General features: G+C 56.6%; 1 protein-coding gene across 17 annotated transcripts; it reads left to right on the forward strand.

Moving 5' to 3' along the window:
- Positions 1-627: 627 nt before the first annotated feature.
- ZNF787 (zinc finger protein 787) lies at positions 628-26,941 on the forward strand. Of its 17 annotated transcripts, none has more exons than XM_077913466.1 (5): positions 1,714-2,199; positions 14,743-14,925; positions 15,640-15,728; positions 17,034-17,141; positions 25,184-26,941. In XM_077913466.1, exons 3-5 carry the CDS (start codon positions 15,650-15,652, stop codon positions 26,260-26,262), a joined length of 1,266 nt encoding a protein of 421 aa, XP_077769592.1. In that variant the 5' UTR covers positions 1,714-2,199; positions 14,743-14,925; positions 15,640-15,649; the 3' UTR covers positions 26,263-26,941. The 17 variants fall into 17 exon arrangements, 16 of the variants coding, with proteins under 16 accessions (XP_077769619.1, XP_077769608.1, XP_077769666.1 ...); XM_077913455.1 differs by lacking the exon at positions 1,714-2,199 and adding an exon at positions 5,614-6,666; XM_077913474.1 differs by lacking the exon at positions 1,714-2,199 and adding an exon at positions 13,186-14,611.
- The last annotated feature ends 115 nt before the right edge of the window (positions 26,942-27,056 follow it).

A 27,056-nucleotide genomic window follows, 5' to 3' on the forward strand; every position in this document is an offset into this window, starting at 1 on the left:
TGAAAAGTGTCTGTCTTGCCCCTCCTAGCTTGTTGCTTCACCATCCTCAAGAGGATTCTTTGGTCTGGTGATCCAAGATAGCTGATCTCACCAATTTGGCCAGCTGGGAGGGCTGAAAGGGGAGAGGGAGGAAGCTCTACCAGGCCATTGCAGACACACGCTAGCTCACTCGCTCACTGAATGATCGGAGTCAGAGGAGCATAGATGCGTCTTACACTCAGGGTTCATGATGCAAAGTTTATACCTATAATAATAATAATTAGTTTCAAAAATTTACCTTTGTGATATTTCTGAAGGGGAGACACAGGCATATCTTAGTATTTACATGTACACTTTATATTTATATTTACATGTACACTTTTACTTTTTTCTGTTGTTGTTAAATATTTTATTTATTCATGAGTGACACAGAGAGGCAGAGACACAGGCAGAGAAAGAAGCAGGCTCTCTATGGGGAGCCTGAGGCGATACTCGATCCCAGGGCCCTGAAGGCAGATGCTCAACCACTGAGCCACCTAGGTGCCCCGTTTTTTTTTTTTTTTTTCCTGAAAGGATATTATTAGATCAACAATGCACATCTCATGATGGATGCAGACTGAGATGTGAGTGTATACAGCAGTCAGAGCAGAAGTAATAACACTAATAAGTCGTACTAATTACTAGCACTTTTACTGAGACCTTCCTAGAAGTCAGGTCCTGAATGAATCAAATTTGCACAGATTATCTTACTAAATTGAAGGTTGAGAGGTGTCATTCAACAAGTGAATTGTACATCCCATCATCCTGACTCCCAAACTCGGTGACTATTCTTTTTTTAATGCATCGTTTATATTTATTATTGGTGACCGTTTCAATGAGGACGATAATAAAACGGTGATGAATAATCAGGGTAAGTTATCTGCCACTTACCTGAGAGCCAGTCACCTGCACAGGGGCAATGACTGGAGGGACTTAACCTTTCAGGTCACTATGGTGTAAATAACAATTATATCTACTTTCTATGAGAACACTGAAATAAAAGCTAACATTCCAGGAGTGCTTCCCAGGTGCCTGCCTCACAGGAGGGAAGCAGGTGAATCCCCAGCTGCTAGGATCAGTGGTCTCGGATGGGGGGCAGTGGCCAAATACAGGACTCGGGAGGGAGCCACCGCTTGGAGTCCAGGCTCTGCGTTCTGGGCGTGTGACTTTCGGCAAGGGCTGAGCTTTCTGTACCTTGTTATCTGCAAACCGGGAATGTGTTATTAATGGGACCTCGAGCATGCAAAGCCCTCGCAAGTGCACAAAATGCTACTACCTGCTGAAAAAGGAGAGCACTGAGGCCGAGAGTCAGTGCCCGAGGTGCACTCGCTCTGTTCGGGGCCCGGGGACAGGGAGCCTTCCCAGCTCCAGGGCTGGCTTTGACCCTCTCCGACCTAGAGGGAAGGGACCCAGGGCAGGAGGGGGCTGGCCGTTCGGCAGGGCAGGTGGCAGGTGCAGCAGGCTAGGGCACTTGTGGGGCTTGCCTCGGGGGCGGCAGGATCCCCGTCCTCAAAGTTCACTCCGGGACCCGGCAGGGCTCCTCGGGGCTGTGCCCCGGAGTCGCCTCTGAGCGCGGAAGCCGCACCCACCACGGGCCCCGGCACCGAAGGGGTTATGGTGATAGAGACGACCGGAGGACCTGAGGTGGCACGAGCGGCGCTCGCCGCCACTCTCCCCCACACCTTTCTGCCTCAGGCTGGCGCGGAGCGTTGACCGCGCAGGCGCGAGCGCCGGGCGCCGGGCGCGGGGTGGGGGACTTCTCGAGACACCCGGAAGTCTCCGCCTAACGGGCCGGGCCCGCGCCTCCTGTCCTGGAAGGGGGCGGGGCCCGAAGCCCCTCGGCGCGCGGCGCCATAGAGCGGGCACGGAGGACCTATGTCCTAGAGGCGTCCGGAAGTAGCTCCCAGGGGCGCCCGCTCCGCACCATAGAGCTGGGGGGGCGGTGGCTAGGGGGTCGCCGGGCTTGCCGTCCTAGAGCGGCGAGGACGGGGTGGAGGCTGGCCGGGGGGCTGTGAGAAGGGGAGGGGGGAGCAGCGCGGGCGGAAGCGGCCAGGAAGGTCACTTCCGGCCTGGGCGCCCGTCCCCCTGACCCCAGGGTCTGAGTCGCCGCTGCCGCCGCTGCCACCATCCGCGAGGGAGGAAAGAGGAGGAGTGCGGCGCGGCGGCCCCGGGGCCGAGGAGGTGAGGGGAGGGCGCGGAGGCGGGGGGGCGTGAACACGGGGCCGGGGTGGGTGCGCGCCTCGGGGAGCCCGGCTGCGGGCGGGGGGCGGGCGGGGAGGCGGGCGGGCGAGCGCGACTGGGCGGGCGAGTGCGCGTGCGCGTGCTGGGGGGGCGTGAGTGGGCGCGCGGCCGGTGACGCGGGCGGGCGAGGGCGCGCCAGGCGGAGTCGCGGGGAGCGCGCGTGCGCGGCGCCGCGGCGCGGCCGCGCCAGGGAGGGAGCGCGCGTGCGCAGCGCTGGGGCTCGGGCCAGGGGCTCGGGGGTGGGGCCGCCGCAGTCTTCTGGCAGGTCGTGGCCGGAAGTGGTGGCGATTCCCGGGGGAAGTTGAGGCCCCAGTGGGGGAAAGGGACAGGCGGGCAGGGCTGGCTTGGCCGGAAACGGCGGCCTGGGGGGCGCGTCTGGTTTCCTGGCCTGCTCCCCCTAACCTTAGCGCTCCTTCCCCTTTCCAGAGGAGCCCGGGTTCCGCTGCCGTCCCGGGCGGGCTGCGTGCGGCCTTTCATCCGGCCGCCGAGGACTGGCTTTGGGTCGGCGGGAGGCTCATTCATTCGCCGCGGCGCGGGCTGCGGGCAGGAAGCGCGTGCGCCGGGCGGGGCTGGGGGAGAAGGGAGGAGTGACTCGGCCAAGGTCGGACACCGCTTGGCCCGAGGCCGCGGGGGGCGGGGGGGGACGGGACGGCGACGGCGGACGGGCCCCAAGGCCACCTGAGGCTGCTCCCATTCCTGGCCGCCAGGGGGGGACCCCCCAGTTCGTGTAGATGGGGGTCAGGCAGGCTCCGGATGGTGGCTTCGCAGGCTCTCCCTGTGCCCCGCCCGTGAGCAGAGTCCCGGAGCAGGCGCGCAGAGATGCGGACCCAGACACTAGAGCCCCTCCCCTCCCCCAGAGCCCTTGTGCAGAGGTCAGGAAACTGTGGGAGCCCAAGAAAGACATCCCTACACAGCCCAGTCCAGAGGGCTTCAGACGCGGGTCCAGTTGGGAAGGAGCTGGCCTCCTCCCTGGGGAAGCACAGTTGCTGTTGATCCGGGCTTATCTCCTCTCTGAGAGTGTAAGCCTCTTTGGCTGAGTACAGCTGGCATTCAGCTGCCCTTGCTGCACCCTACTCTGGTCTTCCTGCTTCTGCCTCAGCCCCCAGAGCGTTCAGATCAGATTCCTATTTCGTTGTTTCTTGTCATAGTTTTTTTCCCCCTTAGAGGCCTTCCAGATCTAACTCCCACCCCAACCCCAGTTGAGCTAAGGAGCCACAGAACTCTAAGGGCTATTCTCCATGCTGCCCCATGAGCAGCACTGTGGTGTGTTAGTGTGGAGTGTCTGGGGTCAGACAGAATCGAATTCAGATCCAAGCTCCATACCTGGTACTTTGTGATCTTACAGCACAAATGAGCATGATATCTCCGTTTTTGCCTGGGTAAAATGGAACAATATGATAGTTTTGACTTGGTAGGGAAACTCTTAATGCTTTGCTTTTAAAGCCAGACCATGTCTCAGAGAGGTGAGCAAAGGTATATGGGAAGGGCTCTGTAGCCAAGCATTCCTAGGCCAGGCCTTGCCTCCTGTCTCTTCCAGCATGGTGACCTTGGACTTGTCACTTCCCCTTTTCCTCCTCAGTCTCCTAAGGTGGAGAGCACAGCCAGCATTCCCTACCATGTGCTGGGCCCACAGGCTCAGTTCCCTGCCATGGGGTGTGAGAGGAGGGTCTCTTGACACATGTTTCTTGAGGCTCCTCTGGGCCAGACTCAGAGCTGGGCAACACTGGGTGGCAGTTCCTATCCTGCAGCAGCTTGGAGGGCTGTTGGGGAGATACACACAGAAGCACCAGGCAGAGGGCTGGGGGGATTTCCAGAACAGCCTCCGGGGACTATAGGAGCCCGGAAGCATGTCCCTGGGTGTGTGTGTGTGTGTGTGTCCTGAGTCTTAAAGGACAGGGAAGGATTGGCTAAGAGGACCCTGGGCCTAGGTGGGGGAGGATGAGGGTGACTCGCAGTTCTGGCCCGTGGCCTCCAGCAATGGTCTGGCTGGCCCAAGATCCTTAGGAGTCACTGCTGGGCACACAGCTCTCAGGGCACCTGTGGTCAGACACGTCTCAGCCCCCAGACCTCGCTCAGTTGTTCTCTGTGCTGCCCAAAGCCTTGCATGACTCTGAGAGTCAGCTGTGGCTCTGGCCTCTTGGTGGTGACAGACTAGATTTTTTTTTAAGACTTCTTCTTCTTGGGCAGCCCCGGTGGCGCAGCGGTTTAGCGCTGCCTGCAGCCCGGGGTGTGATCCTGGAGATCCAGGATCGAGTCCCACGTCGGGCTCCCTGCATGGAGCCTGCTTCTCCTTCTGCCTGTGTCTCTGCCTCTGTGTGTCTCTCATGAATAAATAAATAAATAATCTTAAAAAAAAAAAAGACTTTTTCTTCTTTTTTTTTTTAATTCATTCATGAGAGACACAGAGAGAGCAGAGACACAGGCAGAGGGAAAAGCAGGCTCCCTGTGGGGAGCGTGATGTGGGACTCAGTCTTGACTCCAGGATCATGCCCTGGGCCAAAGGCAGGCACCCAACCGCTGAGCCACCCAGGCGTTCTTACAGACTATAAATTTGATGGCATTTGCTTCCTGAGCACTTGGTCCTGTGCCTGGTCTTCACTGTCCTGAGCTCTCAGAGGTCCTGGGATCGGGGTGGTTACCCCCCAGTTCAGGGGCATGGCATTGAGCCCCAGAACCCATAGCTGTACAGAGGACACGGGCCTGCATGTGATTTCAGAGCTTGGCCCTTTGCCATAATGCCACAGTCTCTGTTGACTTCTTTCTTTTGGTCAAGGCCAGGGGTGGGGAGGAGATGGGAATTATTGTGAAGGCCTCTTTGGTGTCTGTCATTGGGTTTGGGACTTGGAGCCCCCCCCACCCCCGGCTTGGGGTGCATTGTCATGAAGGGTCATTGGTTTGGGGTGCTCTAAGACCCAGCCTTTCATTTCAGGTGTGACTCGTGCTAATAGTGTCAGTAGCTTTGTTGTAGTGCAGAGAGCTCTGACCTCATAATCACAGAGCAGCCAGCCGAGCAGGGCCTGGGTGGGTGGATCAGGGCCCTGTGCTGCTCCACCCAGCCCCTGGGGCTGCAGGACTGGTCTGTAATGATGGCAGTTAGGGTGCCAGTGCCAGCATCCTAAGAGAGGAGGAAAGAAACGACCTTGGAGACTGGCCGACCTGGCTGGAGGCTCTGCTCATCTACTGGGTGGCTTTGTGATGTTGGGTCAGCCACCGAACTTGTCAGAGCCCCAGCTTTGACAGTCCTCATCAGGGGTCACCAGGCCTGTTCTGGGTGCCTGGCTTCTGCTGGACACACGCGCTGGCCCTTTGATCGTGACGCCAGACCCGTGAGGGTGAAGAGACACCAAGGCCAGAGCACCTTGTCCAAAGTCACATGGCTGCTGGGTGGTGGGGCTGAGTTGGGCTCTGGCAGCCTGCCCAGAGAGCTTGTCCTCTTTTCTCTGGCGGAGGTTGTGGGGGTGTGGATTATGAAGCCATGGCACCCTATGCGTGGGGCTGAGATGTAGCCTGTGCTTGATGAATGGGATCTGTTACTAATTTGAAAAGAGGACAGTTGAGCTGAGGGAAGGGAGAAGTCGGGAAGGCTTCCTAGGGGAAGTGCTACTTTCACTGGGCCCTGGCAGCAAGTCTACAGGGAGAATGGGCAAGGTGGAAGGATGGGAACACACCTACCATTGAATGAGGGTCTGGCCCGTTGATCTGATTGAGGGGTGACCTGTAGATGGCCTGTAGGAGTTCTTTCATCTGTTTTTTTTTTTGGCCTAGAGGATATTTTTGCTTGTTGAAGCAATTTTCGGTTACTTGTCAAGACTTAAGAATTGGGAGTTTTCACAGACATCTCTGAAGCTCTGGACACTGGGTGTTTCTGGATGGTGGCAGGTGGTCTTCCCGCTGTCCACCATGCCTTAGCCATAACAGTATAGGGAGGTTCCAGGAATTATAGAAACTGGCTTCTCTTGGAGATGGCAGGGAGTGGGGTCTAAGGTTTGCCACCTCCTGGGCTCTGGAGGAGGGCAGTGCCCCTGAGGCTAGGGTGAGGGTGGCTGAGGCATGCCTGGCCAGGTGGGAGGCAGCCAGAAGAGTGAAAGTTAGGAAGTAGGCTTACTTTGAGGCAGCCTAGTCAAGGAAAAGATGAAGAAAAGTGGGGTTGGGGGCACAGGGAAGCAGGATCATAAGGGACTGCTTTGCTCAGCTTTTTCAGTGCACTGGAAAATCTGAGTGAGGCATAGGTTGCATTCTGGGGAGGTATGACCCACCCACCTGACTCCCAGTAAGATGGAAAAGATCTGAACACACTATCATTATGGAAGACGTGAGATAAGTTGACAAAGGGCTCCCCTTCCCCCCTGAGAAAGGGCTTAAGCTTCCAATGGCGTTGCAGACTGGCCCTCAGTGTCGAAAGCACAGGTGAGAGCTGGCAGGACCAGCTGTGGGTGCGGGACATGGTCTGGGTGGGGAGCAGAGCAAGGAACGGATGGGTGTTCAGGCCTGGAGCAAGGGATGAAGCCATCCACAGAAAGGGAAGTGGGTAGAAGCTGCTGAGGAGGGGGCGGGTGTCTGCCTGCAACCCCGGTGGGCCAAAGAAGGGTCTGAGGTCTAAGTGGCCCCTGTCCAGTCAAGCCTGCAGGCACCAGGCTGCTTCCCTTTAGTGAGCTGTGGGTGCTGGGTGGCAATATGTGCTGGGGAGGAAGGAAGCTGGGCCATTGAGGTGATAGGTGAGTGTGATAGGTAAGTGGACCCTTGACAGGTGAGAAAGTGCTACTAGGCAGCTGGAGGATAGGCCGCAGGTCAGAAGTGGGCAGTGGGATTGAGGGCCTGGACAAGTTATAGGAGTGGGTGTGGATTTGGGGTTCAGCAGGGTGGTGGTGTGAGTCCCCTAGCCTACAGCACCCCCTTCAGAGTGCATGTGGAGCTGTGGTTGATGTGCTCAAAGAATATTGGCAGCACCCCCAGAATAGACTGCACCCACTGCCCTTCCCTGCCCCTAGCCCCTGGGAGTCACTCATCTATATTTCGTTTCTGTGGCTTTGCCGTTCTGAATATTTCATGCAGAGTCATGCTTGATGCGGTCTCTGTCTCTGTCTGATTTCATGCAGTGTGATGTTCTCAGGGCTTGTCCACCATGTGGCATGAGTCCTTGTTTCATACCCTGTGTGACAGAGTAACATTCTGTCCGATGATCGGGCCAATGTATATGTCTGTCCATTTGATAGGCATTTGGGTTGTCTCCAGTTTCTGGCTATGGTGATTTACGCCTCTGAACGTGTGTACAGATATCTGCGCGGGCATGTGTTCATTTGTCTTGGGTACACAGCCACAAGTGGAGTTGTTGGGTCCCACGATGATTCTGTACTTGACCTTTTGGGGAGCTGCCATCTCTCTTGCACAGTGGCCACCCCACTTCACATCCCCACCAGCATGGGTGTTTCACTTTCTCCACATCCTTGCCAGTGCTGTTTCGTATTTTCTGTTATATGCGTCCTGATACCCTGGATCTCATTGTGGTTTTGACGTACATTTCCCTGATGGCAGATGAGGTCAAGAAACTTGGTACATGCTTATCAGCTTTTCTTTAGAGAAATGTCTGTTCTGATCCTTTGCCCATCTTTAGTTGGGCTGTTTAAATTGAGTGACTTGAGATGAGTTGGTCTGCGATGTGGGGAACAGACTTTACAGAGGTTGTTGGGAGGGGGTGGGCCCAGGAAGGCAGAGTAAGGGTGGGCGGGGAGGGGAGTGTGTGCTGGACTCTACTCCTGCCAGCATTAAAGACCCCTGGGTGATCAAGAGCTTGATGGGGGGAGTTGGAGCCTGGGTGGGAGGTAAGGGCAGGAGGTGGAAGGCACAGGCTCAGCTCTGAGGGAGGAGGACAGGACAGGACACGACGGTGAAGTTAGGCAGAGCAGAGAGAGCATGGAGGGGTGTCCTAGAGGGAAGGGCCTAGGGCAGGGGCTCAGGAGAGGCCTTTGTTCTGCAGGAGTTGTTGGAGCATCTGGCTGCTGGTGCGGGGGAGGGGAGGCAGTGAGATTGGCAGCAGAAGAAAGAGGGGCTAATTGGTGGGCTGGCATCCAGAGGAGGTGGGCGGGATCTAATAACAACAATAATAACAATAATTTGTCTCCAGCTTAATAGCAGCCGGGCCTTGTCAGCTCCTCTGCTAATTGGATCGCTCAAGGGCCTGGCTGGGGTGGGCTGAGGGAGGCCTGCCCTTCATCTTGGGGTCTGGAGGTCAGAGCTGGGTGAGGTGGGGGGGAGGGTGGGGAGGAGCCAGGAGGGAAGATGGGGGGAGGTAGGGCCTCTGAACGTGTAGGATGGAAAGTCAGGCTTGGTCCAGAGCAAGTATGGGGCCTCCTGGTTGTGGGAGATGGTTGGGGGCCTGTCTGAGGCCACACCCCACTGTGCTTCCTCTCTGCACGCACCTCTGTGGAGTGGGGCCTGCAGTGCTTCCCCCACAACTCAGAGATCCTGGGTGCAAGGCCCAGAGGCCCACAGGGCTAGCCTGGAGGCCTCAGCAGCTTCTTGAGTGGTGAATGAGTAATGGGACAGGAAGGGACCTGGGAAACATTTTGGGAACACTCTTCCCAACTCTTCATCAGGACCCTGGTTAACCCCTGACCAGAGTGCTCTCCTGACTGTCCCCTGGCCCTGGGCCCTGGTACTTGCTGGGCTTTGTGGGGAGCCACTGCCAAGCCAGAGCCCAGCTTCCAAACCAGGGTAGCTCTGCTGTGGGCAGGTCTCACCAAGATGGTTGGTTTAAATCTCCCTGGGAGGTGCTGTAACCTGGTAGTGTGCCCTATGCCACCTGGCCCCTGCCTGGTAGCTCTGGTGGGAGACCCTGCTGACCCATCGAGGGTCAAAACAGGAAAGGATGCATCTCTGCCTTTCCAAGGCCTCTGTAAAGTGCCACTGTGTTTGGAGTCACGTGCAGACTCTGGCCAGGGCCCTCTGTGACCTTGTGCTCTGGACCCAGTGCCTCTTACGCCTCATTTGTGACCCGCAGGGCCTTCATTTTTTCGGACTCTGCAAAATGAAGAGGTGAGCACCTTGTGCAAAAAGAAAGAAAAAAACCCTTTTCTTCTTTTGGGGTCTCTTGTGATCTTTTTAGGGTGATTTTGCTTAGTGTTTCATGTTGTGGTTTGTTGGTGCGGGGCTGCCCCCAGGGTTGCCATGGAGCCACTGGCCCTCTCTGCTCAGGTACTGGGAGCCATATGCTGGGGGAGGAAGGACTGTGCATGGCTGGGCACCAGGCCCCGCTGCCTGCCCCCTTGTCCTGTCACACTTTGTGTGCAGAACACAGATGGAAGGTCACTTTACTGGGAGTTTCAGGAGGTGACTGCAGGGCACCGACCCCCAGGCTCAGGGCTGCCTCCTGACTGGCATCCCTGCTGTGGCCCCCACCACCCCCGTGCATGCTCCTTCTGCTCCCTTCCTGCCCATTGGAGGCTCAGCACCTCCAGGTTTTCCTGTCTGCTTGGCCTGGGACATTTCCCCTGCATCTTGGCAGCCCTTCCTGCTTTATGTTAGGGTCAGCATATGTTTTCTGTAACAGGCCAGGAGGCAAGTATTTTGGGCCTTAGGGGCCTGGGGGCAAAACGGAGGATCTAGTGTAGCTACTTAGTTATCTTTTAAAGTGTGACCGTTTAAACACACAGGTGAAACCGATTCTGAGCAGAGGTGGCTTACACAGCTCCAGCTGGTTCCCAGAGGGGAGGGCAGGTTTTCCTGTGCCCTCTTCGGGTTTCCGGCTGGGACTGACTAAAACAGATTAACAGGAGGGAAGCACACAGATTGTATTTCCACAAACATGGGAGCCTGAGCAAGAGAGACCTTCACGAAGTGCTTCTGACCCTTCTGACCTGGAGTGTGAAGTGGATGCGGCCTGGGGGCTCTACAGGAGATGGTCTGTTCATGCAGGCGGCTTTCTCCAGGTCCAGGGAGGGCCCTGTGCTGTGTGGCTCTCATGTGCTCTCAGGAAGAAAGGCGACCTGAGAGAGACCGGGCACTGCTCTGCAGCCATGGGCCCTCTCACTTGCCTCTGTAGGGGCTGTTGTTAGCTGCCGGCTGGGTAGGCTGGGTACGTGGGAATCTCATTGGCTGCAGATGTTTAAGGAGTGCCCCTGCACCCCGCCTCCTGGCCATGGGTGTTTTGAGGAGAGGACAGGGACAAGGGGGTGGTGGTGATGGAGTGAAGGCCAAGGCCCTCCTGCAGGAAACTGGTCTGAGCTGGAGACTCGGGTCTGGGAAGTCCCTGCTTTCGGTGACTTCCATGTCCGTGGGGGAAGCACAGCACACCCACTTGGCAAACAAGTTTCCGCACGCAGAGGAGGGTAGGGGAGCCAGCTTTCCCAGCACACCTCCTTAGCCCCGCTGTCCCACAGCCCTGTTAGCACTGTCTCCTTTTTTTTTCTTTTAAAAGTTTTTTATATTTGAGAGAATGTGTGCATGAGTGGGGGAGGGGCAGATGGAGAAGCAGGCTCCCTACTGAGCATGGAGCCCCACATGGGGCTCCATCCCAGGACCCAGAGCTGAAGCCAGATGCTTCACCGACTGAGCCGTCCAGGCACTTCTTGTTTTCCTTGAAGATGTAATTGGCTCTATTAAGTGGGGGAATGGGGGAACGCACCTCATTTTCAGTGTTGGTGGCCTTGTAATCAGAGGGCCCCCATGCAATTTTTTAAAGTCTGTTTACTTTTTTTTTAAGTCAGTTTTTTTAATTTACTTTTATCTTTTTTAAAGCATTCTACCTTTATTCTTTTTTAATATTTTATTTATTTATTCATGAGAGACACAGAGAGAGAGAGAGGCAGAGACACAGGCAGAGGGAGAAGCAGGCTCTATGCAGGGAGCCTGATGTGGGACTTGATCTGGGAACTCCAGGATCACACCTGGGCCGAAGGCAGGCACTAAGCCGCTGAGCCACCCAGGGATCCCCGTCTGTTTACTTTTTAATTGAGATGTAACTTACATGTTGTGAGGTCCACTCTCTTAACGTGTTCAATTTAGTGGTTTTTAACACATCAACAACGTTGTGCAACTATCACCACCATCTGATCCCATGATACTCTCATTGTTCCAAAAGAACCTCCGCACCCATTTGCAGTCCCTCACCATCCCCTCTTCTAGCCCCTGGCAGCCACCGTCTCTGTCCTGGACGTTTCTGGACGTTTCACAGAGATGGAATCTGCTCTCTGCGGCCCTTTGTGACTGCCTTCTCCCTCTGGTGTTTGCACTGTGAGCAGCTCTGCTGGAAACATTCGAGATTGAACCTGTTTGTGGACACTTGTTCTTGGGTACATGTCCCTTGGCTGTGTACCTGGGAGTGGATTCCCGGGTCACAAGGTAGGTCTGTTTATCGTGTGAGAAGCCGCGGCTGCTCGGCTCGTTCCACATGCTCGTCAGCTGTGCACTGGGGGTTCTGTGCCTCACGGTTACTGTGTGTGACCCGAGGGCCAAATGATGGTGTCCCTGCCTTGCCCCCTTAACACAGTGATTTTCCCATCGCGGTGCACAGTCCTTATGGCGATCCAAGAAAGAATCAACGTGTAGTCTTTTTTCCCTTATTACAGAAGTAATTACTTATTCTGAAAAATTAATAAGTTGAGAAAATGAGGATAAACGAGAAGAAAAGTTAAAAGCATTCTTCCTGCTATCAGCAGGGGGCGTTATGACCCCTGTTTCTGAGGCTGTCGCTTCTGTGGGATTTTCTTAGGCTTTCTACCACGTGGTGCTGACGGCTTCTTTCCAGTTTTTTCCCTGCTCTAAATCTGGCTGTGATGAACTTCTTTTTTTCCCATAAGAAATATTTTCTGAGGTTTGGGTTTCCCCTCAGATGAGCTTCTGGAGAAGGGGGTGGCCTGGTCAGAGCCCTGAGCACCTGTTTGCGGCTCCACAACTGTGTGGCCAGATTGTGCCTGAGTAGCCCGGGCTGTCAGGTTCTGTGTGGACTGTGTGTGGCACCACCTTGTGGCTTGGGGCTCTTCGGGCTTCCTGGGGGTCCGAAAGTGTGGGTGGGCAGGGGGGACAGAGTTGCGTTGCATTTATCTCTTGAGCCGCTGTTCTGTTCAGACCCTTCATGCAGGCATCACATGCCCATCATAGGCCCTGTGGGTGCTGAGCGCTGGTGTGGGTGCTGTGTACCTAGTGGTCCCAGGGTCAGGCTGATTGGGGGCTGGGAGGCCTCTGAGGGGGTGATGCCTCAGGCAGACAGAGATGAAGACTGCTCTGCCCTCCTAGCTTCTGGGCGTTGCTGCGGCTGCCCGCCATTGCTGCTGCTATCCGATGCGCCTTGCTGTTGGTGCTGGGCCCCTCTAGGATGTGGCCACACCCATGTTTGTGAGCCCATGTCCTCTATAAAACATGTGTTGTGTTGGGGCCCACCTCAAAGAGGTCACCGCATTTCAGACAACTCCTCAATGCTAGGTCTGGCCTTAGAAGCCCTGCAAGAGAGCCCTTCCACTCCTGCATCTCTAGCCTCTCCTCAGGGCCTTTGCACTTGCTCTCCCTGCTGCCTGCATCCTTCCCTCTCCACACTTCTCATGAGGGCCACTCTTGGTTCCTGTGGCTCCTCCTCCTGGGAGATCTCTGGCTCCCCCCTCACCCCCCACACGAATCTTCACAGAATTCATTGTCTGAAATCACCTTTTTCATTCAGGTGCTCATTCATCACTGGCAGGGCTCTCCTATGTGGCTGGAGCTGTGGCCATTCACTATAACATCCGCCCGTGTCAGAGCAACATCTGCCCCTTGGGGAGATCCACGCCTGTGGGGTACCGGTGACGGGGGCAGGTGGGGAGGAAAGGCGTGTGCCATTGAGCACACACCAGCACCTGGGCAGCTGCTGACATTCCTGCCTTATCTTCTCGTTAAGCCAAGTGAGGATCCAGTGAGACAGGGGCCATGTGTAGAGGGGGAGCTTGTGATGTGGTGGGTACTTCCATTTCATAGCGGGTGCTGTGATGATGTCTGTGAGTGAGAACCTGCACAGGGCACCCTCTGCATGCTTTCCTCACTGACCTGGCCTGACCCCGTGGTAGCTCCCTGCTGAGGTTGGTGGCAGGGTGGGTGGTGAGGAGGCCTGGCCTTGGCTGTAGCCTCCAGCCAGCCTTCCCCCCCCAGCCCTGCTTTCCTCCAGTCCACTCAGCAGCGCCTCTGAGATGGCCGCTTTCCATCTCCTGTTCAGTGTACCCCATCTTGGCCTCCTGGCCCCCTAGACAGGCTAGTCTTTGTCTTTTTTTTTTTTTTTTTTTTTTTAATTTTTATTTATTTACTTATGATAGTCACAGAGAGAGAGAGAGGCAGAGACACAGGCAGAGGGAGAAGCAGGCTCCATGCACCGGGAGCCCGACGTGGGATTCGATCCTGGGTCTCCAGGATCGCGCCCTGGGCCAAAGGCAGGCGCTAAACCGCTGCGCCACCCAGGGATCCCCTAGTCTTTGTCTTTGGTTGTGTCCTTGTTAGGTGTCAGGATGGCAGAGTGTTTGGGAGTGAGGACTCTGCAGTGACACCGTTGGTGTCCTATCCCTGCTCCTTGATGACCTCATGTCCTCTGCTGTGACATGGGGGCCGTTCAGAGCATGTCAGTGCAGGGTAATGCAGGGTGAGGCTAGGGCAGAAGACGGAAGGTGATTGGAGCCTGAGTGACAATATCGCCCGCTCAGAGGGCTGTACCAGAATCGAAGGCTACGGTAATGGCATCTAAACCACGTAGAGCAGGGTCTAGACCCGGGAAATGTTGGCTGAAGGAACTGCTTACTGTATCTGCAAATGTTTGTTAACTTTTCATGGGTTCTTGGAGTTCCTCACAGAGGTTAGTAGAGATTATGGAGGGGCGGCCTCATGCTTCCCAGCAGTGCAATGGGTTCCATTTGGTCCCTGGATGGTGGTGACCCCCTCTCATTGGGGGATTCAAGAGAAGTGGGCTTGGCATGTTGTGCCAGGGGGCAGTTGGCCATGATTCACAGGTGCTATGGTGAGGTCCACATATGCAGTGAGGGGGGAGGGACTCTGGAGATTTGCTTAGAGCTGTAAGCACTCAACTCAAGGGACCAGGTTGATAGTGTGAGGCCTAGAAATAGGGCAGGGGGACCAGGTCGCACCACCTCCTATCAGAAGTCTGCACCACCTCCTGTCAGAAATCTGGCCCACCTGCAGGCTTCCTGTCAGGGAGTGCTGTCCCACCAAGGGACAGGTTCCCCCAGTGCTGGGTGTTGGTGCAGCACAGGACTGACGAGCCCGCCTGGGCCCAGGGCCTGCCCGGTTCTCCCTCCCCTGCCAGCCGACTCCAAACATGGGGCAGAGTGGATGGAGGCCAGTCAGGAGGTGGAGGATTTCTCCCCAGCATGGCCTGTTGCATGGGGTGAGCATGGGGTAGGCATGGGGTGAGTGTGGGCTGTGCAACAGCTCCTCTCTGGGCAAGGTGAAAACATGTCCCCTACAGTACATGCCCTCAGATGCGCATTGTGGCTTTACTCCTTGGCCCCAATCCAGACGCCTGTCAGTGTCGGCTGGTGGGCTGTCATACAAGGTGGTCGATCCTTCCGTATGGTGGAGTGTTGTTCAGCCACGAGAAGGAAGGAAGCTTGGACACATGCCAAGGTGTGGACGAGCCTTGAAAACGTTACGCTGAGGGAGAGAAGACGCAGACACGGCCCCCAGGAATGTAGTGTGCCGGTAACGAGACCTCCAGAATGGGCAGCCCCTTAGAGACAGTGAGAGGGCCAGGATTGCAGAGAGCAGAATGGATGGCCCTCCATCCCCAAATGCCAGGGTTGTCTGGCCACCCCTTTTGTACAGGCACTCTGGAGGGTCAGCGATCAGTGCCTTTGTCCCCCAGGACCCTGATTCAGGGAATTGTTCAGTTCACGAACGCTTGAGGAGACCTGAAAGCGTGAACCCCATAGGTGACCTGTGTGCCTGTCTGTCTGCTGCATCATTCCGTGGGGGTGGGCTTCCAGGGCACTGGCAGGAGGAGCTGGGTCGGTTTCCTTGCTCCGGGGCTGGAGCTGCTGCTGTGCTTTGTTGTTCGATCTCATGGCACATCGGACAATCCAGGTGCCAGGCGGTGGCTGTGGAAGATGAGGCAGGGACATGGAGTCTCTCCCCGGGCTCTAGCTAGGATCCATACCTGGGTGGCTGCTCCCCAGTGCTTTCTCCTTGGCCAGACTGTGCATGACCTTGGGCTGGTCCCCCATCCAGGGGGAAGGTGAGGGCCATTTCGCCTTTGTCCCTCAGGTACCTGCCATGACCGTCTGCCTACCAGGGCCAAGCTGGGAGCTCGGAGCTTGGGCACCGATGGTTGCCAACGTGGGACCTGCCTTCCTGGGGCCCTCCGTTGAGTCTGGCATCCTATAAACTCTGTATTTCCATTTCCTCCCGTTCTAACAGGGACCCAGACATGGAGCTGCGGGAGGAGGCCTGGTCTCCGGGGCCGCTGGACTCTGAGGACCAGCAGATGGCTAGTCATGAGAACCCAGGTGAGGTGACCTTGGGCGGCGGGGCTTAGCTGATCCCATAGCCCTGGACCCCAGCTTGCTTCTCCTCCCTGTCCCATGGCTCAGGGTTGATGTGTCCTTCCTCCAGAGGGTTGTGGGTGCCCTTGGGGGCCGCTTCTGTCTCTCTGTTCCCCCAACTCCTGGCCCAGGCCCTCGCTCCCCAGCGTCCTGGGCCCCCTGCCCTATTTCTAGGCAGTCCGCATTCTCAAGCAAGAAGCCATAGAGTGGGGTGGGCATCCCAGGGCTGGGGAGACAGCACGATAGGACGGTGTGGCATGTGCCAGTTTTTTTTTTTTTTTTTTTTAAAGATTTTATTTATTTATTCATGAGAGACAGAGAGAGAGAGAGGCAGAGACACAGGCAGAGGGAGAAGCAGGCTCCATGCAGGGAGCCCGACGTGGGACTCGATCCCGGGTCTCCAGGATCACGCCCTGGGCTGAAGGCAGCGCTAAACCGCTGGGCCACCGGGGCTGCCCATGCATGTGCCAGTTTTGTGGGGAAAGCCTGCATCTGGGTTTTCAGGGGAAATCTTTCACATTTTAAGTATTGGTGCTCTGTTTTGTTGAATAAAGCATTCCTTGGGTTGAATAAAGCATTCCTTGGGCCAAATAAAATTCACCTTTATCTCATGGGGCCGGGGTTTGCTTGCCGAGACTCTACTTTCCCATATGGCACTCGAGAAATAAAGCATGGACTTGGCTTTCATGCTGCTCTTGGTGTGTTTTTGTGCCAGGCATTATGCCAGTATGGAATCAGCACATTTTTTTTTTTTATTGTAAGGGGCCAGAAGGGAGATACTTCTGGTTTGCAGACCATGTGCCCTTACAGCAGGAAGGCAGCCAGACAGGATGGAAGTGAATGGGTGCGACCATGTGCCAGCAAAAATTGACGTACAGAACAGTTGCTGGGTTCAGCCCCAAGGCCAGCATGCCATAGTCCTCCTTAAGAAGGCCCATGGGATCTGCATGGTGATGGGGGTAGTTTATGAAGCCTTGGTTACAGAGGAGGGAACTGAGAACTGAGGGCTTTGTGCAGGGGGACCATGACCGTCCTTCCCTGCTGCTCCCGCTATCCCCTCCCTCTGACACACGTCCTTGGCCTCCCAGGCCTTTTAGAATTAACTTAAAATCCTGTGTCATTGTGGGAATGTCAGACCTCGGTAATGTCATGATTCTGCCCTCAGCTTTGGGGTTAGAGACACCTCACCAGTCCTCCTTCCCACTCATGCCTTCTTCTCCTCCCAGAGAGTTTAAAGAACATCTCAGATTTGTGTCATTGTACTCCTAGGTCCTCCACACGAAACAACAACTACAAAATGCTTATTACTTCACCCAACAAAACATCCAGGCTACCTTAACAACCCCAGTTTTCTTCAAAACATACATCTGCCATGGAGTAAGTCAGGTTTAATCTTAACGAGTCCTCTGCTAACTTGTTCTCTTTAGAAAACCTGTAAAATGTATGGGTGAGTGCTCATGGCCTCTTTGTCCAGCCCACTGTCCTGACCTGTTCTTCCTCATGGGAATCTACTGGAAGTTCCTGCTCCAGCCACCACTGCTGTGGAGCCACCACATGGTGACACCCCTTCACTCGGTTCACAGGCCGTGTGCCTGGAGCTTCTAAGCTGCTGTGTGTCCCGTTGTTCTGGGCCTGCCACTGTAGGTCCTGCCTGCCTGTGGGGTGACTGTGCTAGACTCCTGCCCTGGGACCCTGGGCTGATGCCCTGGTAGCTCTGGCCTGCAGGGCAAGGGCTGATGTCTGTGCTGACCCCCTGAGAGTGGGGCAGAGTGGGGAGGCAGGCAGGATGGGCTTATCCACCTGACCCAGGGTCTGAAGATGGCGGACAGAAGGTGCTTTTGGAGCCCTGACTTGCATCCACATGGCACAGGCGACCATGGAGGCTCCCTAGGGTCTGCCCCATCCCCTTTTTGACTTTTGGCGTGTTGAGCACCCACTCACAAAATACATTCTGGATGTGGCCACAGAGCCTTCCCGGCCCTAGCAGTCACAACCACCACCACTGCCTGGCACCTGGATTGCCACTGACCTCCACATGGTTCCTGCATCCCTCCTTGTCCACAGCCACCAACTTCTTGAGATGGATGTGAGGTCCTGGCTTGCCCAGAGTGGTCCCACATCCTGCACCACATACATTGCCTGGAGTTAGCTGGCCCGCCGTCTGCAGCGCGGATGCAAGCTATGCCCTCTGGGAGCCTGCCTCATGCCCTTGCCCCAGAGCCTTCTTCCCATAGCTGCTCCCGCCTTGCATTCAGCTCTGTTCAGGTGCCCCTGAGTCACCGCTTCTGTTGGTGGGGGGGCTAGATTGGGGGCTAGGACTGTATGCCTGAGGTCCCTGCCTCCATGAGGCCCGTAGGCTGCCAGTTGTCATGGAGAGGACTCCATTAGAGACCACCTTGCCAGAGGGCCTGTCTGATGGGGGCAGGGCTGGCTTCACCAAGGAAGGGCCTGCCCACTGAGGGCAGCTGGCTGTGGAGCAGGGGCCCTGTGGACAGCTGGAGGCAGGGGCTGGGGCAGTGAGGCTGGACTAGAAGAGCCCTCTTGACAGCAGCCTTACCTGGGACAGCGGGCTGCAGGCATGGTGGTTCCAGGGCTGGTTAGTGCAGCCATTTCTCTGTGAGCCACCAACCTTCTGGTTCTTGGTGGCCTTCTGTGTGCTGTCCTGGCCATCCCTGCACTCCTGAGGTGGTATATCCGCTCTGGCCCTTGAGTCCTCCCAGGCACCTGCCAGGGATTGCAGGTCAGGGAAGGGGGTGGGGCTGAGGCCAAACTGGCTCCTCTGGCGTTTCTGCCTGGCAGCTGTGTTTGGGTCCTGCTGGCCTGGTTGGGGGCGTATGATGTAGGAGGTGGCTTCAGGCTCACCATGCCTGCTGTGTCCCAGCTCAGTCCTGTGCTTGGGATTTTCTGGCGAGGGAGAGGGCACTGACTGGGCAGCCCCCGGCAATGTCACCCCAGGGACAAAGGGTTCCTTTGGGGCTCGGGTATGTTGGAAAGCTTTCTGGGGCCTGTTATGGGGGCAGTAGCCCCAAGCCCCGTGGCACTCTGTTTCCCTGAGGCAGCGAACTCCTAGAAGCTCTGGTGGCTGTGGCCCGAGGCTCCTTCCTTCCCTGAGTCCCGTGGACTGCACAGGTTGGGTGGTGGGCCCTGGTATAGGATGTTGTCTAACGGACACTCCAGCCTTCTCTGTCCCCTGAGCATTAGCCTTCCTGCCACCCCACGATGAAGACATACCCTGAGACATATGGCAGAGGGTGACCTGTTTTCTGACTGCTATCAGGGCCTGCATTGTCACTAATATGCCCCCTGCCCCGCATGTGTTATGGGGGACTGAGGTCAAAGTCTCAGACCCATTGTCCCTGCTGGCAGCACCTGCTCTGTGGTTGCTTCTGCTGCCTGTTGGTTTGGCAACTGCCCTGCCTCCTCTGTGGCGAACTGACCCTGCCAGGCTGTGACCCAGTGGGAAGCACGCGGCTGCAGAGAGCAGGTGGCTCTACATACCTGGGACTAAAGAGACCCAGAGAGTCATGTTTCCTTTCCAGTGCCTTTGTGAAACCTCAGGAACTTTCTCATTTTCCCCCTGTGCTTGGATGTTTTGGGGAATGGTGTGCAAACCGAGCTGGTGCTGCTGTTGGCAGTGGCGGGTGCTTCAGAAGCACTTCCTGGCTGCCCCATGCTCCTCTCCAGCCACTGGGCCATCCTGTGCGGCTGGGTTGCCGGTCAGAGAGCTGGAGTGGAGAGGCCAGGCCACCCATATGGGCCAAGGTGGCTGTGGGAGGACAGCCAGGCTCTGCACTGTCCCCAGGCAAGGGTGGCCCTTCCCACCCTGCTGTGTGTGGCTCCTGACGGCCCCAGGCTGGCCGGCCAGATGGAGCGGTCAGAGGCCTGGGGTCAGGCGGTGGCGAGGTGGGAGAGCTATCTAGGCCTGTGTTGGGGCTTTAGGTACAGGGTACTCTGAAAGGGAAGCAATCCAAAAAATTAATACATAAATAAAAATGACATCGTGATGCTCAGGAGGTAGCTCTCCCCACAGGAAATAGTCAGCTGGGGTCCTGGAAGTCACTCCCTGGAGGACAGGGTTCTGACCTCCCTCTGCCAGGCTCTGGCTCTCAAGTCATTATGGAGAACTCATCCAGAATGATGGCAGCCCTTAAACCTCCCCAGATCCCTATGTAAAAACCCAGATCCCTAGGGCCACACGGATGACCATACACTGTAGGTGTGATGGTGCCCCTGTGACCCCAAGATACAGTCGGATGGGGACAAACCAATGGCCACAGGCCTCTGTGGTGTTGGCATTGTGCTGGAGGGAAGGAAGCAAGAAGAGACCCAAATAGCCCTCGGGTTCACTTGAGGTTCCCACTGAGGCCACCGTCTGAGATTGGAGGTGTTCTGTCCAGACTGGGAGCAGGGAGCTTAGGGCCACAGGAAGATCTGGGGCTGGAGTGGGCTCTGGTGCCAACCAGGTCAAGCGTTCTGCCAGGACAGGACACACTCCGAGCAAAATCTTCCAGGAGGGAACTCAAACTGAATGGGACCCCTGTCCTTGACCACAGGGAGGAAGGAAGGAGCAGGTACAGATAAAAACAGAGTGGCTGCAGAGCCAGGATTCTTGGGAGAGTGTCACGGACTCTCAGCTATGATGTGAGAATGTCAAGGAGGGAGCTCTGCAAACCTTGTGCCCCGGGAACTGGGGATCACTTGCCCACGAAACCAAGCAACAGGAACAAGCTTGCTCGACACCGTGTTCCCCCACCCTGAAAGCTATTAGAATAAAAGAGAAAATGGGCAGATAACAGCTACCCCCAACAGGGAGGCCAGGTCAGAGAGAGGGAGGGAGCACAGAAGCAGCACAGCAAGGAGCTAGGGTGTGTGGGGCTCAGCAAAAATTGGAGCAAAGTCACTTTCCAGTGAAAGCTGAAGGCAAAAATTCCAGAGGGAATAAAAAGAACACATTCCCTAAGGAAAGTTGGAGGTATCAAGGAGGGATGTTTAAAATCAAAAAGAAAAAAAAAAAAAAATCAAAAAGAAATGAAAGAAAGGTTAAAACAGTTAAATTTTTTTTCAAGTTTTTTTTTCCATGTAGACCGGGAAGCCCTTGCAAGAAATCCAGAGCAAAGGAGGAGAACAACCAGTAAACACTCCATGCCAAAAAGACCTTCCTGAAATGTAAAAATTAGGTCTTGAAAGAGCAAATCACCAATGAAAATATCTCAGATGAACAAGCCATGTTTTGTCCGGGTCACTGGACAGTGAGGAAGGAAGCCGATCTTTGGGGCAAGTAGGCAGACATGGTGTCAGCCATGCTTAATGCCAGGAGAGGGGGTGATCGGGGCACATTAATCATTCCCAGGGGTCTGTTAGTGGGTGAGCAGAGTGGGGCCTTGTGGGGCCACGGGAGATTCCATAGGTTAGACTGCACGCAGCCCGTGGGGGTCCTGCAGTGAATGGACTAGTGCATGCAAAGCGTGCACAAAGCCATGCTTTGTGTTTTCAGAAATTGTAGCTGGCAGTCGTGGTGTTAGGGTGCTTATCTCAAACCTGTTACGGGAGTCCGCAGATGAATAATTACAGGGTATTCAAATTCTCTTCCTTTCCTAGAGGGGAGATGGCAGACGTCACATACAAAGGACTCAAGAAAAAACCTGTAGGCCTGGATTTGTCTGGGAAGTGTCAGAGTGAACTTGGAGCAATTTTATTAATAATAATAATAAAAAAAACAGTGACCATTTCCAGATTTTGGTCTTGAAGTACTTTTTACCAGAAGAAACCAGGGCCTCCTGGAAGGGGTGATTGCACGTCTGGGCAGCCCATGTAGGTGCACCTGGAGCATCCTGAGGCTGGATAGTGGGGAAGCCTCCAGGAGCACCAGGGTCCTGCCCCAAGGATGCGGAGGGCAGAGGGGGGCCTGAAATGGAAGTGATGGGACCCCTGCAGCTCCAGTAACCATAATGACAGCAGTGGACCGAGACCCACCAAATATGTTTAAATCCAGGAGTTCAGAGCGATGTTAAGAAAGGGGACAGTATTTGGAGTATGATAGAGGACCAGTTCATTATTTTGAAAACTGGACCCATGAGGGGAAGTGAGCGTGTATTCTGCCATGGCCACATGTGTTTGCTGTGGTGATGGGGAGTGTTTGGGGACCCTTCCAGCTGCCAGGGCCATGGGCAGCTCCGTCCTGCGCCCCTTGGGATCAGCCAGCGTAAGCACCACGGAAAGAGGCATGATGGCCACCATGTGTGTCCCATCGATGGAGCAAGAGCCTGATGTTGCCTTGAGGCCCAGCTGCACACTGGCTGCCGGTGCGGGCACAGAGGCATCCCCCAAACCACATGCAGCGGGCAGAGGCCAGGTGGACTGGCAAGGCACAGGGAAATCTGGATGAAAAGAGACTTTCAGACACCCTGAATGAAAAAGTAACGGACCAGGGCCACCCCGTAGCATCTGGGGGTGTGCCTGTGGGCACCAGAACCCAGGGAAGGGGCGTGCAGGGTGGCGGGGGGAGGGAGGGTGGATGGGAGGAGGGGCTACCTGGTGGGTGGTTAGGTTCTGGGTCTCCATCTGGGTGGATTCTATTTACCACGGCCGGCTTTGCATTCCACCTGGGGCTTTCTGAACCTGTCATGTATTTTGCAACAGAAGGGCTAACGTGGAATTAAACCATATTCCTGTTTAGCTTCAGAAGTTCAGCTCGAGGGGCTCTGTGGTGGGAACCCTGGAGCTGGGCCCACCCTGAGTGAGAGGACAGTGAGAGTGCGGTGGGGAGCCCCTCCTGCCCAGCATGAGAGTGCCAGGGGACCCCCTCCCTCCTCCTTGAAGGGCAGTTACTCTTGTTTCTGTTGAGTCAAGGCTTTGTGCTCGTGGTCACTGGGCTCCTCTCTGCAGCAGTTCCTTGAACCCTTTGAGTGCTAACACCGTGAGGCAGAAAGGTCCCTAGCCTTGTCTCCCCTGTGAGGAAGGGGCCGGCCACAGGGAAGCTGCTGACTGCCTGCCTGCCTGAGCAGGAGGCCGGCCCTTCTCTATCTCCACCAAGCCCAGAGCCAACCAGTGCTTGGAAGCAGAGACCTGGAGCCCTGAAGGTCTGTGGAGGGCCAGGAAACCACCTCCACTTAGCAGTTTGTGTAGCACCTGCTTAAAAAGTAGTAGTACACATGGTGGACCAGACACAGGCCTGGTGGAATAGCATGAGGTGTCCCCAGCCCAGCTGCCCCCCTACCCCAGGCAGTTCCCATCACCTGTCTGGATCCCTCTCCCTGATCCTAGACCAGGCACCCAGGCCTCTGGCTCCAAGTGATGCAGCCATTTGCTGCTGTGGGGGTTGGGGTGGAGGGGAGGATGTGCCCTGAATGGGTTCCCTGGGTCTCTGGAGCTTTGGTGGTACCACTTCACATGGCAACTGTGTAAATGTTCTTCCTGGCTGACAAGTGGTAGTGAACACAGTCTGTTGTTAATTTTCTTGACAACTTTGAAAACAAAACTATTTTCTTTTTAAAATATTTTATTTATTTATTCACGAGAGACACAGAGAGAGAGAGAGGAGGAATGAGGAGGCAGGGACACAGGCAGAGGGAGAAGCAGGCTTCATGCAAGGAGCCTGATGTGGGACTTGATCCCAGGACTCCAGGATCATGCCCTGGGCCAAAGGCAGGCACTAAACCACTGAGCCACTCAGGGATCCTCAACAAAACTATTTTCATGAAAGGAGTGTGAGCACTGGTGGTGAGTGGGGTGATGAGGCTTATTTCCCTACCCTGCCACCCAGGGCATATCACTTTCCAGGTCTGTTTTATTTTTCTCTTTGCTTTCTTGGTTTATGCTGACCCCAGATGGGCTCCAAGCCAGTTCCTCCGAAGCCCTGCACCTGCCTGATTTCCTCCCCGTGTAGTTTTGCTCCAGGTGATTCCATATCCAGTACAGGCCACTCTTCAGTAGTCTTCCCTCTGAGTGGTGGTTCTTATGAGTCCTGGTCTCCGGCCCTAGAGCTACTGACTGGATGGGTCTGGGGAGCCAAGCAAGAGCGTTTCCAAGTTCCCTGAGGATTCTGATGCTGATGGTTGGGCCTCTTGGAGGAGTGTTCCGTTAGTGTAAGGTGCTGTGGGGTGGCTCGGGGTGGCTGGTTTGAGACCCATACTGCTGTGTAGCTCATGGCTTTGCCTCTCCCAGGTTGTGATTCATCTTCTGGTGCCTGGGGTTCTGTGCTGTAAAGACCCGAGTTCCAAAGCACCACTCTGACAGGATGTAAACACATTGAGGCTTAACTACTCAGTGCCAACCTTGGTGCACATCCTAACACCTCTGCGTATTTGTGTTACCTGGGTCAGTGTGAGTGTTTTGGGCCTGGCTTCTGCATGTGTTGAAGGGAAGCTGTGGGCACCCATGGGGGGCCACCCTGGGCCGTTGGGCAACATGAAGCAGTTCCCAGCTGAGGCTCAGGCCCTGCCAGATTGGGGGAGCCAGGTGCACACAGGCTAGTCTGAGCTGAGTAGGCTGGGGGGCAGTGCGTCGCTCATTTACCCTGGGAGATGACTTAGGGCCAAGTGTGGTGCAGATGCCGGACAGGCTTTGAGGGCAGCCAGCATGTGGCTGAATCCTCATCTCATAGCTGGTGAGACTGGGCCACATGATCCTCTGTTATCTGCACTGGGCAGACCGGGACCAGGGACAGGTTTGAGGATGTCTGTAACAGAGGCTCCACAATGTGGGGGTCGCACTCCCAGTTATTGGGGCAGGTGGGATCCAGTGCCAGCCGGTGATCCCATTAACGAGTCCCATTCCTCCTTCCTCTCCTCCTCTCCACCTGCACTAAGATAGCCTTTCTGGAGCCCAGGTGTGATGCCATCACTCCTGGGCTTGTCTTTGCTCCTGGGCCAGGGTGTGAGCGGCCTGTCCCCACCAGTGGAGTTCTCCCTGGACCCTCCCTGCCCCACCCTGGTGCCTTGGGCTCCAAGCTTTCCTAAGCTCGCATCTGTGTTGTGTTCATTTATGTTGATGCTGTTTATTTCCCAGACATTTTTGGAGTCCCTGCTATGTCCCAGGCATTGTAACAGGTGTGGGGGGCAGCATCTGGGTAGGAAAAAGTCTTGAGGGGTGGGTAATGACCACATGAATGTTCAGTAAAATGCCAGGGAGTGAGCAATGCTTTGAGGAAAACGGGGCAGGTGAAGAGATGGAGAGACAGGTGCATCTGCAGACTGCCTGTCTGTGTAAGGGCTTCACGCTGACCCGACCTAGCTGTCCTCCTAGGTGGGTGCCACAGGGGACCCTAAGGGGGCAGGGCTGTGTGAGATGCCCAAGGCTTTGTGCACACACCCTGTGGAATGTGGCAGGTGACAAGTGGCAGGGCTGGCTCAAAGCTCCTGGCACTGTGTGCAGCCAGGGCTTCTCTGACTCTCCTCCTCTCCTGCCCTTTTGCCTTCTAGTGGACATCCTCATCATGGATGATGACGACGTCCCCAGCTGGCCCCCAACCAAGCTGTCCCCGCCCCAGTCGGCGCCCCCGGCTGGCCCCCCACCCCGGCCTAGGCCACCGGCACCTTACATCTGCAACGAGTGTGGCAAGAGCTTCAGTCACTGGTCCAAGCTGACGCGGCACCAACGCACGCACACGGGCGAGCGGCCCAACGCGTGCGCCGACTGCGGCAAGACCTTCTCACAGAGCTCGCACCTGGTGCAGCACCGGCGCATCCACACGGGCGAGAAGCCCTACGCCTGCTCCGAATGCGGCAAGCGTTTCAGCTGGAGCTCCAACCTCATGCAGCACCAGCGCATCCACACGGGTGAGAAGCCGTATGCCTGCCCCGACTGCGGCCGCAGCTTCACGCAGAGCAAGAGTCTGGCCAAGCACCGGCGCTCGCATAGCGGCCTCAAGCCCTTCGTGTGCCCGCGCTGTGGCCGCGGCTTCAGCCAACCCAAGAGCCTGGCGCGCCACCTGCGGCTGCACCCTGAGCTGTCGGGCCCTGGTGTGGCGGCCAAGGTGCTGGCGGCCAGCGTGCGCCGGGCCAAGGCGCCCGAGGAGGCGGCGGCGGCGGACGGCGATATTGCCATCCCGGTGGGCGATGGCGAGGGCATCATTGTGGTGGGCGCACCAGGTGAGGGGGCCGCGGCAGCTGCAGCCATGGCGGGCACGGGGGCCAAGGCTCCGGGGCCCCGCTCGCGGCGTGCCCCGGCCCCCAAGCCGTACGTGTGCGTGGAGTGCGGGAAGGGCTTCGGGCATGGGGCGGGGCTCTTGGCCCACCAGCGCGCCCAGCACGGGGACGGGCTTGGGGCGGCGGGGGGCGAGGAGCCCGCACATATCTGTGTGGAATGCGGCGAGGGCTTCGTGCAGGGCGCGGCGCTGCGGAGACACAAGAAGGTGCACGCCGTGGGCGCGCCGTCGGTCTGCAGCCACTGCGGACAGAGCTACTACCGGGCGGGGGCAGGCGGGGAGGACGACAAGGACGATGATGATGAGGCAGCTGGTGGGCGCTGCAGCGAATGCCGCGGTGGAGAGGGCCGGTAGGGGCGGAGGCCCGGGGGGGGCGTGCGGGCAGGGCCCCTCGGGCTTGGCGGGGAGGATGGCGCAGGACCCTGACACCGGAGAGACTTGGACCAGAGAGACCCGGACCAGAGAGACCCAGAGAGGGACGGACAGGGGCACGACGGCCGGTGCCGGCCTCATCATCTCCCCTGCGCCGCCACATGGTTCCCATGGTCCGCGCGGTGCAGAGGCGGCGGCCCGCCGGGGCCCTCCTGCGCCCCGCCATACCCCTGCCCCCTGTCCTTGGCCTGGCCTGCCCCCCTGGTTCTTGGAGAGCCTCGGGGAGCCAGAGAGAGGACGGAGCCCACAACTGAGAGACCGGCCTCCGGCCCCCTTTTCTCTTGCCGCCCACCCTGGGTGCTTGGGAGGAATGAGCAGCCTGGCTCTTCTTTAGGAGGGCTGCAGGGAGGGAGGGGGAGACAGCCCTTTCTCCTTTAGAGTTTTCTTTTAATCACACCACCTCCCGACTGCACCTTTCCATTATTTTGTCTTCTTCCTGCGGGTCCTGTTATTTTTCGTGGCCCTCGTCCTTGCCCTTCCCTGGATTTGGGGTCATGGAGGAGTTCTAGTGTACCCCTTGGAGACTGGGGTCCTGTCTGTTCCTGGCCTGGACTCTGCCAAGGAAGGGTGTGGGGGCAATAAATGGCACTATCTGACTATCTCTGCTATGCGTGTTTCTTGAGTTGGGAGGGAGATTGGCTAGAGCAAGAATGCAGGGCCCCCACCCTGCAGTCCTGGAGAGGACACCAGCCCTGGGCTGGGCCCCAGGAGAGCCG

Source organism: Canis aureus, chromosome 1 (assembly GCF_053574225.1).
Source record: "Canis aureus isolate CA01 chromosome 1, VMU_Caureus_v.1.0, whole genome shotgun sequence".
In the NCBI taxonomy this organism is placed as follows: domain Eukaryota; kingdom Metazoa; phylum Chordata; class Mammalia; order Carnivora; family Canidae; genus Canis; species Canis aureus.

Bases quoted from the DNA above. Each gene is read 5' to 3' on its own strand.
- ZNF787 (XM_077913410.1), top strand. From the start codon at position 9,125: ATGCATCTCTGCCTTTCCAAGGCCTCTGTAAAGTGCCACTGTGTTTGG. The intron at 9,292-15,639 runs GTGAGCACCTTG...CCGTTCTAACAG, and splicing joins GGACTCTGCAAAATGAAGAG to GGACCCAGACATGGAGCTGC. The intron at 15,729-17,033 runs GTGAGGTGACCT...TTGTACTCCTAG, and splicing joins GGCTAGTCATGAGAACCCAG to GTCCTCCACACGAAACAACA.